We start from the raw sequence: 15,310 nt of genomic DNA on the forward strand, positions 1-15,310 counted from the left end.
TGTGGAGGAGAGTCATGGTCTGTAGAAAAATGAGCTAACAGACCACAATGCTGTGCTAGACGGAGACATTCAAGTGTGGGGAGTAAACAGGAATTTATTTGCGGTTGGGAACAGTATAATTAAAGATATACATACACTCACAGCTGCAGAGAACAGTATCTCCTGAAGGCTGTGTTACCTGCCTGGTGCCAGGGTTAAAGGACATCTCCTTGTGACTGGGAAAATAACTTGGTATGGGAGGGGGAGTGGGGGTGTCCGGTTGTCATTGTCCCAAAGGACTGGAAATGATGTTCTGCTGATGAATGTTGAACAGTTAGGAAGCAAGACCTCCAAGGTAACAATCCCTGGATTACTACCAGAGCCATGGGCTGTTTTGCATTGGGTAAATAAAATTAATGAGTTAAATGTTTGACTTAAAGATTGATGTGGGACGAATAAGTTTTAGCTTATGGAGCACTGGTGCCTGTTATGGCATATCAGGAGTGGTTCTGGCCAAATGACTTCATTTGCAGTGTGCCGGGACCAGTGCGCTGTCCTTTTGAATAACTAGGGCTGTAGAGAAGGCTTTAAACTATTTGGGCATAGGGCTCAGGAGTAAGGAAATGTGTGTTAGCAACTTAAAAGAATATAGCAGTATTATAGTGCAACTGTTTTGACAATCATAAAATGAAAAGGAATTCACCCCAGGGAAGAGCTGAACAAGATGGATTCCTACCCTGAAGAAGTTACCCTCCTCCCTCCGGACAAACCTCGGGATCTCTCTCCCATTGCAACTTTCTTGTAATCTCTTCGGCCTTGAAACTGCTTAACCATGTCCTGAAGCAAACCAGGTACTACAGCCACATCACCTTTCTTAGTAGCTGCCTACTGAACCAGATCATCCCCAGTGGACTACAGTCCAAATTCAAGCCTTCCCAATTTGGCCCCAACCGTGACAATATCTACATTCAGAACATTGAGACCCTTCAGAAGCTTTTCTCCCTGCAACTCCTGAATTACACACTCGCAGCAATGCGCCAGCATCTCTAGACACTGCAATCTAGCCTACCCCAGCTCAGAGCCTCCCTCTCCCAGACCTGCAAAGGATGTCTCTCAATTTTTATTCTTTGTAGGATCCACAACCTGAACTCACAATTCTACTCAGCTTTATTGGACACTAAAAACCATAAGTACAGTAAAATTACCACCCAAAACAGGCTTCCTCCACCTCCCAAATCCCCAGCCATACCCAGGACCTTCCCCAAATATGCCTGCCGCCTTTTGCCATGACGCCACTGTCGGAGAACCCACAGATGACGTCACATCTGCCACCGCTGGGTACACCACTTCCAGGACAGCGAGCGCCATCACTGCTGAAGCTACCGCCTCCATTTCGGAGACCAACACCACAGACACTACCGTCACCTTTGCTGCCACCACCTACCCCGCTCCGCCCACGGCCAATGCCACTTCGCCCATCATAGACGAGGGCGCAACTCCGCCCACCGCCAATGCCACTTCGCCCATCATAGACGAGGGCGCAACTCCGCCCGCCGCCAATGCCACTTCGCCCATCATAGACGAGGGCGCAACTCCGCCCGCCGCCAATGCCACTTCGCCCATCATAGACGAGGGCGCAACTCCGCCCGCCGCCAATGCCACTTCGCCCATCATAGACGAGGGCGCAACTCCGCCCGCTGCCAATGCCACTTCGCCCATCATAGACGAGGGCGCAACTCCGCCCGCTGCCAATGCCACTTCGCCCATCATAGACGAGGGCGCAACTCCGCCCGCCGCCAATGCCACTTCGCCCATCGTAGACGAGGGCGCAACTCCGCCCACCGCCAATGCCACTTCGCCCATCATAGACGAGGGCGCAACTCCGCCCACCGCCAATGCCACTTCGCCCATCATAGACGAGGGCGCAACTCCGCCCACCGCTGACGCCGATGCAACTCTGCCCACCGCCGCCGACGCAACTTCTCCCACAGCAGACGCTGACATTACTCTGCCCACAGCCTCCACAGCCAGCAGCTCCAGAGGGGATAGCAACACAGAGCCCTGCCAAGTCTCGCAGACCTCCCCCCTTACTGAGGGCTCATCTTTGTCCTCCCTCCACCCACACATCAATAAATACCAGTCACATTTGGACATTGAGCAGTTTTTCCGCTGACTCCGCCTCCACACTTACTTCTTTAACCATGAGCCTAACCTTCCCTCTACTGATGCTCTCTGCCGCCTACAACACAAGTCCTCCTCCCCAAGGCCTCCTACCCTCCCTCAACCTCTTCATCCCCAATTGCCATTGTGACATCAATTGCCTCAAGCTCTCCACCCCACTCACCCACTCCAACCTCTCCCCCACAGACTCTGCAGCCCTCCACTCCGTCTGCTCCAATCCCAATCTCTCCATCAAACCCGCAGACAAGGGAGGCGCAGTTGTAGTATGGTGCACTGACCTCTACATCGCTGAAACCGGGCACCAACTCTCTGACACCTCCACCTACCACCCCCTGGTTCATGACCCCAGCCCCGAGCACCAAACCGCCATCTCCCAAACCATCCACTATCTCATCACCTCAGGTGACCTCCCACCCATAGCCTCCAACTTCATCGTTCCCCAACCCCACACTGCCCACTCCTATCTCCTTCACAAAATCCACAAACCTGACTGCTCTGGTCGACCCATTTTCTCCGCCTGCTCCTGCCCCACCGAACTTATCTCCACCTATCTCAACTCCATTTTCTGCCCCTTGGTCCATGAACTACCTACCTACGTCCGTGACACCGCCCACCCCCTCCACCTCCTCCAGAACTTCCAATTCCCTGGTCCCCTACACCTCATTTTTACTATGGACGTCCAGTCCCTGTACACCTGCGTTCCCCATGCAGTTGGCCTAAAGGCCCTCCGCTTCTTCCTGCCCCACAGGCCTGACCAATCCTCCTCCACTGACACCATCATCCGCTTAGCCAAACTCACCCTCACCCTCAACAACTTCTCTTTCAATTCCTCACACTTCCTACAGACAAAGTGGGTGGCCATGGGTACCCGCATGGGCCCAAGCTATGCCTGCCTCTTTGTAGGTTATGTGGAACAATCCCTCTTCTGTATCTACACTGGCCCTAAACCCCACCTCTTCCTCCATTACATTGATGACTGTATCGGCACCGCCTCGTACTCCCATGAAGAGCTCAAACAGTTCATCCACTTCACCAACACCTTCCACCCAACCTCAAGTTCATCTGGACTATCTCTAACACCTCCCTCACCTTCCTGGAGCTCTCTGTCTCCATCTCGGTCAACCACCTAGAAATTGATATCCATTTCAAGCCCACCGACTCCCACAGCTACCTAGAATACACCTCCTCCCACCCACCTTGCTGCAAAAATGCCATCCGCTATTCCCAGAGATAATGGGAACTGCAGATGCTGGAGAATCCAAGATAACAAAAGTATGGAGCTGAATGAACACAGCTGGCCAAGCAGCATTTAAAAAACTCCTAAATATTTTTTTTAAAAATCCTTTACAGTGTAAAAATAAACCCTCTAAAACAGGTATAGAGTTTTTCTAATTTCTGAATTAAGAATAAAAACAAACCCTAACCGTTCACAGTAGACCCTTAAAAAAAGTTCTTTCAAAAAAAAACCATTTTAAAAATCTTGTTGTTTTAACTGCTGTGGCTACTAGCCCTTCTTGAAATATAACATACCCCCTATTTTATATTGTTTTTCATTGTTCTTCCAACCAAAGTCACCTTACACTGCTCTGCATGGAACCTCATCTACCACCTATCCATCCACTCTACTATCTTGTCCATGTCCTTTTGGAGTCCACATTATCGACTCAGTGGGCTGAATAGCCTACTTCTGCTTTTGTGTCTTCTGATGACATTTTATAACTTGTATAATGAAGAAACCAAAATTATCGTTGCTAAATTTGCAGTTGACCCAAGGGTGGGTAGGAGAGTAAGTGTGAGAACAAAGTAAATTACAGCACAGGACGCTACAAAGGTTTAGTGAGTGGGCAAAGATCTGACAAAATAGAGTATAAAGTAGGAAAAAAAATGAAATTGTCGATTTTGATTTTAAAAAATCATATTATCAAAACAATGAGAGATTGCCAACTTGTGGCATGCAGAGGGATCTAGTCTTCCTAGTGCATGAATTGCAGAAGACTAGTTACAACAAATAATCATGAAAGCTAATGGAATGTTATTGTTTATTGTGAGGAGAGTTGAATATACAAGTAAGGAGGTTGCACATCAGTTATACAGAGTGCTGGTGAAAACATATCTGGAGTACTGTGTAAGATATTAGTCTTTTTATTTAAGAAAGCATATAAAAGCGATAGAAGCATTTTGGAAGAAGTTTATTAAGCTGATACCCAAATGGGTGTGTTGTTTTATGAGGGACGTTTGAGTTGGCTGGTTGTGTGTGTCTGCTGGAATTTAGAAGAATAAGAAGCAATTTCATTGAGGAGTTTGGCAGGTTAGGTGTGAAAAGAATGTTTACTTTCATGGGGAAGCCTCGAATGACAGATCACTGTTTAAAAGTAAGCATTTAAGACAGACAAGGAGAAATATTCTTACAGATGGTTATGAGTCTTTGGCACATTCTGCTTCAAAAGGCAATGAAAGCAGAGTCTTTGAATATTTTTAAGGTAGAGTTAGATTCTTGGTGAACATTGGGGTTAAAGGTTACTGGGGGCATCTGGGAATGTGGAGAAATCACATCAACCTTCAACTTCTTAAATGGTGAAGCAGGCATGAATTGTTTGATTGGCCAACTACCACTCCTAATTTGTACATTCAAATATTTTTGTTTGTGAAAATGACATATTTTGGGAAGTGGAGCTTCAATATCCCTGAAGAGAGACATTTTATCAAAGTATTTGTATTGCACTCAGCAGGCCAAACAAATTTCAAGTAATCACAATGATTCATATAATTTATGTGACAACGTGGCTCTTCAGCTATATTCATGAATTGGACCCTATTATTTACTTTGTAATATTGCATTTTAATCCTCAAGTTTTTCCCTTGGGTAGCAAATCTGTGACAGGTGCGTATTTCAGATTATATAAGTTTTATGACAATCTTTTTGATAAAGATCTGAGTCTAATGGGCAGTGATCCTGGATTTGCGGAAACAGTCATCCGTCACCCCTTCTCAGAATGGAAGAAGGGTCTATTCAATATTAAAATGTTACAGTTAGACTTAATTATTGTTTATGAGCATTTTAAAGTTTTGTTTTCTTGTGGAGGAATGATATTTTGCAGTAATTTATGTTTACATGTAGAGTTATCTCATTTAAAAAAAATACACCTCAAACATGTTACGGTGCTCACTCCCCCTTGTTCAGGCAGACTGGTCCTCCAGAAAAAGTGCAGGATAAATATTTCCTTGAGTTTAAAAGAATTTGCTGCTGTTTTTCTAGGTGTAAAGCACCAAGACTCACAGAATTCTTTCTTGGCATTTTTGAATACACCTGCCTCTCCTCTGGATCAATTTGAAGTGAGTAAAATAAATTATATAATCACTTACTATGTTTGCGTACAATTCTGTTTTCCACTGTCTGAAAACTCCCTTTTTGATGTTTTGATACTTTACTAGGTTAATTGTTCTTGCTGAGTAGCTGAATGAATGAGTGACATTGTTAATAAGTTAGCTCTAAAATATTAATTGATCATTTTTAATCTAATTTCTTTCCCCTCTCCACACTGTATAATGCTTCTGTTTCACTATTGGGATAGGATTCTCTGTCTTCTTCTTCTTCTTCTTCATTGATTGACTTTTGGAATGATGTAAGTTCAGAAGCTTTCAACCAATGAGCCCTTTGTAGTGGTGAATTCATTGGTTCAGGCCCATAAAAAAAATCCTTGTCTGGAAAATACAGTCAATTCACAGAAGTCCATAAATGTTCATCAGCAAATCTATACTTCCCAACTTAAAAGTATGTCTTTGAAGTGGAAACACCAGCATGTACAGGACTGCAGCTCATCTCACAGCTGAACCTTTGGGTATCATAAAGGGGCTTGTGACAGAAGAGGGGAATGGTTTCAGACAGCAAAATCATCATTATTTGCCATGCTCAAATCATAATAATCCAATTCTAAACCAGTGAGCCTTACCTCAGTTGTTGGTAAAGTGTTGGAAAAGGTTATAAGAGATAGGATTTATAATCGTCTAGAAAAGAATAAATTGATTAGGGATAGTCAGCACGGTTATATGAAGTGTAGGTATTGAGTTCTTTGAGAAGGTGACCAAACAGGTAGATGAGAGTAAACCGGTTGATGTGGTGTATATGGATTTCAGCAAGGCGTTCGATAAGGTTCCCCACAGTAGGCTATTGTACAAAATGCGGAGGAAAGGAATTGTGGGAGACATAGCAGTTAGGATTGGAAATTGGCTTGCTGAAAGAAGACAGAGGGTGGTAGTTGATGGGAAATGTTCATCCTGGAGACCAGTTACTAGTGGTGTACCACAAGGGTCGGTGTTGGGTCCACTTCTGTTTGTCATTTTTATAAATGACCTGGATGAGGGCGTAGAAGGATGGGTTAGTAAATTTGTAGACAACACTAAGGTCGGTGGAGTTGTGGATAGTGACGAAGGATGTTGTAGGTTGCAGAGTGACATAGATAAGCTGCAGAGCTGGGCTGAGAGGTGGCAAATGGAGTTTAATGCGGACAAGTGTCAGGTGATGCACTTTGGTAGGAGTAACCGGAAGGCTAAGTACTGGGCTAATGGTAAGATTCTTGGTAGTGTAGATGAGCAGAGAGATCTCGGTGTCCATGTACACAGATCCTTGAAAGTTGCCACCCAGGTCGACAGGGCTGTTAAGAAGGCATACAGTGTTTTAGCTTTTATTAATAGAGGGATCGAGTTCCGGAACCAAGAGGTTATGGTGAAGCTGAACAAAACTCTGGTGCGGCCACACTTGGAGTATTGCATACAGTTCTGGTCACCGCGTTATAAGAAGGATGTGGAAGCTTTGGAAAGGGTGCAGAAGAGATTTACTAGGATGTTGCCTGGTATGGAGGGAAGGTCTTACGAGGAAAGGCTGAGGGACTTGAGGCTGTTTTCATTAGAGAGAAGAAGGGGCTTGTGACAGAAGAGGGGAATGGTTTCAGACAGCGAAATCATCATTATTTGCCATGCTCAAATCATAATAATCCAATTTTAGACCAGTGAGCGGTGACTTGAGAGGTGACTTAATTGAGACATATATAAAATAATCAGAGGGTTAGTTAGGGTGGATAGGGAGAGCCGTTTTCCTAGGATGGTGACAGTGAGCACGAGGGGGCATAGCTTTAAATTGAGGGGTGAAAGATATAGGACAGATATCAGAGGTAGTTTCTTTACTCAGAGAGTGGTAAGGGAATGGAACGCGTTGCCTGCAACGGTAGTAGATTCGCCAACTTTAGGTACATTTAGGTCGTCATTGGAGAAGCATATGGACGTGCATGGAATAGTGTAGCATAGATGGGCTTGAGATCGGTATGACAGGTCGGCACAACATGAGGGCCGAAGGGCCTGTAGTGTGCTGTAATGTTCTATGTTCTATAATTCATACCTATTAACCTTGTTCTTGATAAATGTAAGAAAGCTAAAGCAACAAGGGATGAGCAATAAATCCAGCCGCATTCCAAGAACAGTTTTCTAAAAATAGTGGCCACTATTCTGTGAAATAAGAGAAAAAAGTATTGCAGACAGTAAAACTTGGAAATGGTTTCCCTATCAAGTACAGATTCAAGAGTAACATTTGCATTGATACATCATTACTTGCACATGTACTAAAGCTAGACAGGTAATGTCAACAGCCTTTTCTTACGTCATATTTACAAAACATGGCAAATCAGATGGAACAAATCTACCTGTAGTAATTACTGACCTGGTACTTAAAATTTATAGCTAAAAATGAACTTAATTAGTTTTCAAGCAGCAACAGCAATCTGGAGGACCAGTGCAAAGGTCAAACCAGATTAGCAGCAGATCATTCCAGACATGTTAAATCTGTTTAAAACACTAGTTTACTGTCAACTGGAGTATTGCACCTGGTTCTGGGCACACTCTTTAGAACAAATGTGAAGACATTACAGAGAATACTGAAAAATTTCATGAGAATCATTCAGTGCAAGCTTTGAAAAAGAAATTGGATCATTATCTGAAAAGGGAACTTTTTCAGGAGGATAAGAAAATGCACAGAAGTAACTCTGAGTGAATTGCTCCTTCAGAGGGCCAGAATAGGCACATCAGGCTGAACAGCCTCCTGTGCAGTAACCATTCTCTGATTCTGTGTTCCATCCAGTCTTCCCCGAAGCAAGCACAATGGAAGAAGGTTAAGCTAATAAGAATATCATAAGCAAATAATCTTAGAAACAACGTAATATTAGAAATAAATTTTAACCCAAGTGAAATTGACTGTATTTTGTTTCTAAGATCCTGTGTGTGAGACCATCCTGTAGTGTTTGAGCTTTGTCTTTTGTAGTCTATTGTTTTTAATAGATGCTATGTTGATAGAATAACTAAACTTGTTTTGAATTACAGTGGTAGTACTAATGAGCAAATGAACAGAATTCAAATAAAGGGTAATTGACCTGTAAAGCTAATTCCTCCTTTGTTTGCAGATGCTGTATGATCTGCTAAGTATTTCAGCTTTTATTTTAAACCTATTGCATTTGCAGAATTGTGTTTTTCTGCAGTATATATATTTTCCTTGGATAACTGTCCTTTTTAAATGATTCCCTCGTATAACCATGATGTATTGATCCTTGATCTTGGGATACTATAATCTCTATGGTAATGTGTCTGATTTAACTGAATAAAGGAAAAGTCACATTATAGGTGAATAAATTAGGGTTTTAAATATTAAGGGGAAGAGTCGGGACAATGACTTGATCAGCCAACAGCCTATACTACATACTTGTAGTGTTTCCAGTTAGTATCGTCTCTTATGCCAGTCAACTTTAAACTCGACTCTGTATTTTTGAGAATATCTCCCAAAACTCAGCATAACAAAGAGGCATTGTTGGTGAGGAGAATGCAGTTGTTGTTGAATGCAGATCAGCCGTGCGGGAGTTGGGAGTGATATTTGAACATTGATTCAAGATAGATTAACACACATGAAGCAAACAGTAGGCATAAACAGAGTAATTTTAAGCTGGCAGACTAATTAGTAGAATCGGACAACACCAGGTTATAGCCCAACAGGTTTATTTGAAATCACAAGCTTTCAGTGTTGCCCCTTCATCAGGTAAAGTGATGGTGTATGATGTGGGAACGTGTGAGTTTATTCAATTCAGTTGAAAAAGGGAAAAGCTGTTTTTGAAAAAGGAGTAAAACTTATACTGTTGATGTTCAGGGAGACATGGCTGTGTTTGTACAAGTAATGCACAAAGTTGCATTCAGGTATAGCAATCAATGAAGAATGCAAATGGCACATTTACCATTATTGCAAGGGGATTGGAGTACAAGAATTAAACAGACTTACTACAATTATATAGGTCTTTGGTAATCCCACACCTGGACTACTGTTTTCATCTCTATGTTTAAGGAATATTGGAGTAGGTACAAGGAAGCTTCACTAGATTGTCATCGGGATGAGAGGGTTAGCTTGTAATCAGAGGCTGACGAAATTCGGTCTGTTTACTCTGGTGTATGAGAGGGTGATCTCAATTAAGTACAGAAGAATCAGCAGGGACTTGAAAACGTAGTAGCAGTGGTTGTCTCCTATATCTGTGGAATTGAGAGAACAGCACAATCCTAGGACAGTAAAAATCATTTAATTGGTTGAGATAGCGTACTGTACTGGCCGTGTCATCGGTTCCTGTCCTATCCCTTATGTTTTTATGTTGATACCATTCAAATTAAATTAAAGACTAGTTAAATATTATACCCTGCACTTCTGGGCAGGGGCTACAGCTTGGATGCATGTTTTCAGCATTCTGAGATGAAGAATCAACTAAATAATTTTCAGTGTGTTGTTTGGCAAAGTACCTGGTTGAGCCCTGGAGCACATCACTCTTAGAACTGGGTCTGTACCAGATGGTAAGAGAACCAATAAAAGGAAAAAAAACATGCTTGTCCACATCTTCACAAGTCAGCCTGCCGCAGATGCATCTGTCCATGAGAGCATCAATAAGAGTGACCACCGCACCGTCCTTGTGGAGATGAAGTCTTTGTGTTGAGAAACGTTTTGAAATATTTTGTAGTATTGTCACATTACTCTATGGGATGTACTTAAAGATTCAAAAATGGGCATCTTTGAAGTTTTCTGGTCCATAACTATCAGGAGAATTGTACTCAACACAACGTACATCCTCAAAGTCTGCCATGTACCCCACTCGACTATTGCCATCGTGCAGGAATAAACACTTATTCAATGAAGAGTGCAGGAGGGCATTCCAGGACTGGTGTCAGGCAAACATAAAAACAAGGGGCAAATTTGATGAAGCTACCAAAAATAATACTTGTGTGCCAAACAGCATAAGTAGCAAGTAATAGAACAAATCAATTCCACAACCAATGGATCAGATCTAAACTGTAGTGTCCTGCCACATCGAGTCAAGAATGGTATTAGACTGTCAACTCACTCAAGAAGGAGACTCCATGAAGGTCCCTATCTTCAATGAGAGGGGAGTATGGTACATCAATGCAAAATATAAGACATTTGCAAAAAGCTTTACCCAGAAGTACCAAGTGAATGAGGTTCTAAGCGTCAGAGATGCCAGTCTTCAGCCAATTAAATTCAATCCATGTGATATCAAGAAATGACTTAAGGCACGACTTACTGGTAAGGTTCTGGACCTTGACAACATTCGGCACTAGTCCTGAAAACATGCTCCAGAACCTGCCACATCTGAACTGAGCTGTTCAGTACAGCTACAACGCTAGCATTTACTCAATGATGCGTAAAATTGCTGAGATGTGTTCTGTACACAAAAAACAGGATAAAGCCAACTCAGCTAATTACCACACCATCAGTCTACTCTTTATCATCAGTAAAGTGATGGAAAGTATCACCAAGCAGCACCTGACCTCATTATAACCTTGGTTATAACATAGACAAAAGAGCTGAATCCCAGGGGTGAGAGTAGCAGCCTTTGACATCAAGGCTATGTTTAACTGAGTGTGGCATCCAGGAGGCCCACCATGACTAAAGTCATTGGGAATCACTGGAAAATCTCTCCACTAGTTGTAGTCGTACCTACCACAAAGAAAGTTAGTTGTTGTTGAAAATCAGATATCTTAGTCCATAGATGTCATTGCAGGAATTCCTCAGGTTGATGTCTAAGGCTGACTATCTTCAGCTGCTTCATCAATGACCTTTTTTCTATCATGATGTCAGAAGTGGGGATGTTCACCAATGATTGCATGATGTCCAACACATTTCACAACTCCTCAGATACTGAAGCAATCTGTGCACATATGCAGCAAGACCTAAACAATATCCAGCTTTGGGCTGATAAGTGACAAGTAATATTTGAGCCATATACGTGCCAGGCAATGACTGTTAGCAGGGTTTACCATGGACTAGAAACTGAATTGGATTAGCCATGTAAATACTCTGGCTACAAGAGCAGGTCAGAAGCTAGGAATTCTGCAGTGTGTAACTTACATCCTACCTCTGTAATACCTATCACCATTTACAAGAGAAGTCAGGAGTAAGTTGGATTACTCTCCACATGTCTGGGTGCGTGCAGGATGCCACTTGACTGGACTGGACTAGAAACTGAACCGGACTTGCCATATACGTATAACAGCTGTAAGAGCAAATCAGAGTTGAGTAATTTTCCAAAGCATATCTGCCATCTACAAGCCACAAATGAGGAGTGTGATGGGAGTACTTCTCACTTACCTGATTGAGTGAAGCTCCAACAACATTCAAGAAATTTGAATTAATTAATTAAACTTCTGTTGTTCTCCCTGGATTGCTAGTATATTATATGACAAGGAACTCCAGCAAGAAGATGTACACAGTATTTCAGGTATGGTTTCACCAAGGCTGTATACAGTTGCAAGAAGACATATTTACTTGTGGACTGAAAGCAGCCTACTTAATTGGTGCCACATCCACAAGCATCCACTTCATTGACAACAGGCACTCAGTGGCAGCAGTGTGTATCATCTGCAAGATGAGACAGGGAAGCAGTGGCCTAGTCATATTATCACTGGATTGTTAATCCAGAAACTCGACTAATATTCTGAAGAGTATGGTTCAAATCCCACAATGGCAGGTGGTAGAGTTTGGATTCAATAAAGAATCTGGAATTAAGGGTCCAGCAATACCCATTATTGATTGTCAGAAAAATACATTGATTCACTAATGTCCACTGGAGAAGGAAATCTGTCATCCTTACCTGCTGTGGCCTTTATGTGACTCCAGAGCCACAACAATGTAGTTACCTCTGGGTAATAAATGCTGGCCTAGCCAGAGACGACTTCATCCTCTGAGTGAATAAAACAAAATGCATTGCAGAAATTCACGAACGTTCCTTAAGCAGCGCCTTCAAAACCCATGACCATGACTATCTAGAAGGACATGGGCAACATATTCATGAGTACTCTACCATATGCAAGTTTACCTACAAGCCAGTCACCGTCCTGACTTGGAAATAGATCACTGTTACTTTAGTGTTACTGGGTCAAAATTCAGGAACTCTGAGCATATCAGTATCTATCTACAGCACATGAACACCAATGATTGAAGAAGACAGCACACAGCCATCTTTTCAAGGGTAGCATGAGTTGAACAATAAGTGTCAGCCCAGCCAGTGACACCCACATCCCATAAATGAATTAACAAAAAGTGCCATATTCAAGCTGCACTGCAATAACTTATCCAGGCTTTTCTGACAGCCCCTTCGAAGTCTGTGATCTCTACCTTCAAAAAGGACAGACGCAGCAGATGCATGGAAACAGCACCATCTGTAAGTTTTCTCCAACCCACTCACCATCTTGATTTGGAATTATATTGCCATTCCTTCACTGCTGGGTCAAAAACCTTGAACCCCTTTCCTAACAGCACTGTGGCCGTATACATACCTACATCTCAAGGATTGCAGTGGTAAAAGAAGGCTGCTCAGCGTAGGGATGGACAAAAACACCAACATATCCAATAATGCCCATATCCTATGAACAAATAAAAAAGTCCTCCTCAAAATGATCCCACTATCCAAGGATTATTCTGGATTAACTAAACCTCTGTTTCAGTCTCTCTACAGCTAGTATATTCAATCACAAGGCTCTCTAACAAGGAGACAAAAACTGTACACAATATTTCAGGTACGGTCTCACCAATGTTTTATACAGTTGCAGCAAAATATCTTTACTTGTGGATTCAAATCCCCTTGTGATGAAGGTAATACATTATTTGCCTTTCTAATTGCTTGCTGTGACCAGAATTCTAATTTCTGATAACTCATGAAAGTTGGCATGCAGGTGTAGCATGCAACTAGCAAAGCATCTGGTCTTTGTTTTAAGGGAATTCGAGTGCATAAGGTGTCTGCAAAGGGATAAAGGTTCTGTCTGTTCTGTCACACTGACACAGGAACTGATTTGTTCTGAAAAACATATTGGAGCTGTGATTGGTAATAGATTGTCGTTTCTTCACAATATCAAGTGTTTGTGTTACTGGCCTACAGTTATTTGCTAATAGGATTTTATAATGCCGTTATTGTTGGATGTTTTGGTGACCTGCATTTATTGAGCGATGGGTTGAGAGGCTGGCCAGAGATAATTATGTCATTTTTCTGCTAGCAGTGATTACTGAATGTTAGATTGTGTAGCCTGAGGCCGTTGTGGGATATGAGTCACTGGTCTGTAGTTGTTATGGAATGTTTGAGTGACTAGTGTCTGGGTATCTGAGAGGTACACATTACAAATTGCTTCCATTATCTTTTAGTTGAGCAATTCTACACTTTTTTTTAACAGAACTTACAACAGTGAACACTTCAGCTCCTTGTCCTGATGTTTTTAATTCCCAGTCTGCTCCCATGGCTTCTGTGCAGTTCTTCCTAAGCTAATTATTCTACCTAAATGTTTTCTACCTCAAAACTTTATGAAAACTGCAGATTCTTTATCCACTAGCTATAGGTCGGAATGAATCTTCCAGTTACTTTTCTGTCACAAAACCTAAACTGAACTCCGTAAGTGCCAGCAAACACACAAATAAGAAAATGTTCTAACCTTACATCCTGTCACCACAATGACATGGTATACTAGGAATGATTCAAACGGTAATACTGACTAATTATTTTACCTTTAACATAATATTGCAACCCATAGGAATTATGTATATTTCAACCGGATGTGAGTGCCTTCTCTGCACACATACGAGTTCCATTACAAGCTTGGTGATAAGATAATTTATAGTTCAAGTTTTTCACCATTAACTCTGACCTTGCACAATAGTTTTTATGCTGTGGTTGATTACAGGCTTCTTTGAATTGCATGTACTTTAGCATTGCTTATATGTTTCACAGTAATTAATTCTGTAATTATTAGAAGTTATATTCTGAAATATATCAGCCAAGAACAATATTTTTGCATGTATGATTTGAAACGTGTCAAATCTCCCTTCAACTTCTCTGATCCATGTAAAACAGCCCCAACTTTTCTTGCCTCTACAGGTAACTGATGTCCATTATCCATGGTACCATTCTGAAAAAGCATTGCCGTCATCCTTTTAATGCCATACCTGGAATTGGTCACTTTATTAGAGATAATGGGAACTGCAGATGCTGGAGAATTCCAAGATAAAATGTGAGGCTGGATGAACACAGCAGGCCAAGCAGCATCTCAGGAGCACAAAAGCTGACGTTTCATCAGAGACCCTTCATCTGATGAAGGGTTTAGGCCCGAGACGTCAGCTTTTGTGCTCCTGAGATGCTGCTTGGCCTGCTGTGTTCATCCAGCCTCACATTTTATCTTGGTCACTTTATTAGCTGGGATTTAACATATTTTATAAAAGATCAACAGAACCCGCTCACTTTATTAAGCCAGCCTTCTATTTGTAAAGCTTAGAAAACCAAATATCCTGACTGCCTTTTCAAACAACCTCCACCTATCCTACTACCTACAAAGACTTAAGATGCGCCTCCCTGCTCTGTTCTTGCATCCCCTTTAATAATCGTACTGTTTAATCTAGATAATCCACTTTATTCTTCATAGTGAAATGTGCCACATTAGCTGCCTGCCCATTTTACTATTCTGACTCTACTACTGAAACTTCTTACTACGCTCCTTGTTCTTTTAACCATTTTTTTTAACACCAATCTATTAAGGAGTGTCTGGGACATCAGCCTGTGGTTAATATATCTTTAAATGATGC

At 42.1% G+C, this 15,310-nt stretch overlaps 1 protein-coding gene across 10 annotated transcripts in view; it reads left to right on the forward strand.

The window, feature by feature from the left end:
* Positions 1-15,310, forward strand: part of LOC125452379 (serine/threonine-protein kinase MRCK alpha-like) — a 565,420-nt gene that overhangs the window by 479,279 nt on the left and 70,831 nt on the right. For all 10 annotated transcript variants that reach the window (XM_048530678.2, XM_048530679.2, XM_059645157.1 and 7 more), the window contains one exon: positions 5,417-5,493. In XM_048530678.2, coding sequence (XP_048386635.1) covers positions 5,417-5,493 — 77 coding nt within the window. The remainder of the gene's footprint in view (positions 1-5,416; positions 5,494-15,310) is intronic.

The sequence above is a fragment of the Stegostoma tigrinum genome, chromosome 4, assembly GCF_030684315.1.
Source record: "Stegostoma tigrinum isolate sSteTig4 chromosome 4, sSteTig4.hap1, whole genome shotgun sequence".
In the NCBI taxonomy this organism is placed as follows: Eukaryota; Metazoa; Chordata; class Chondrichthyes; order Orectolobiformes; family Stegostomatidae; genus Stegostoma; species Stegostoma tigrinum.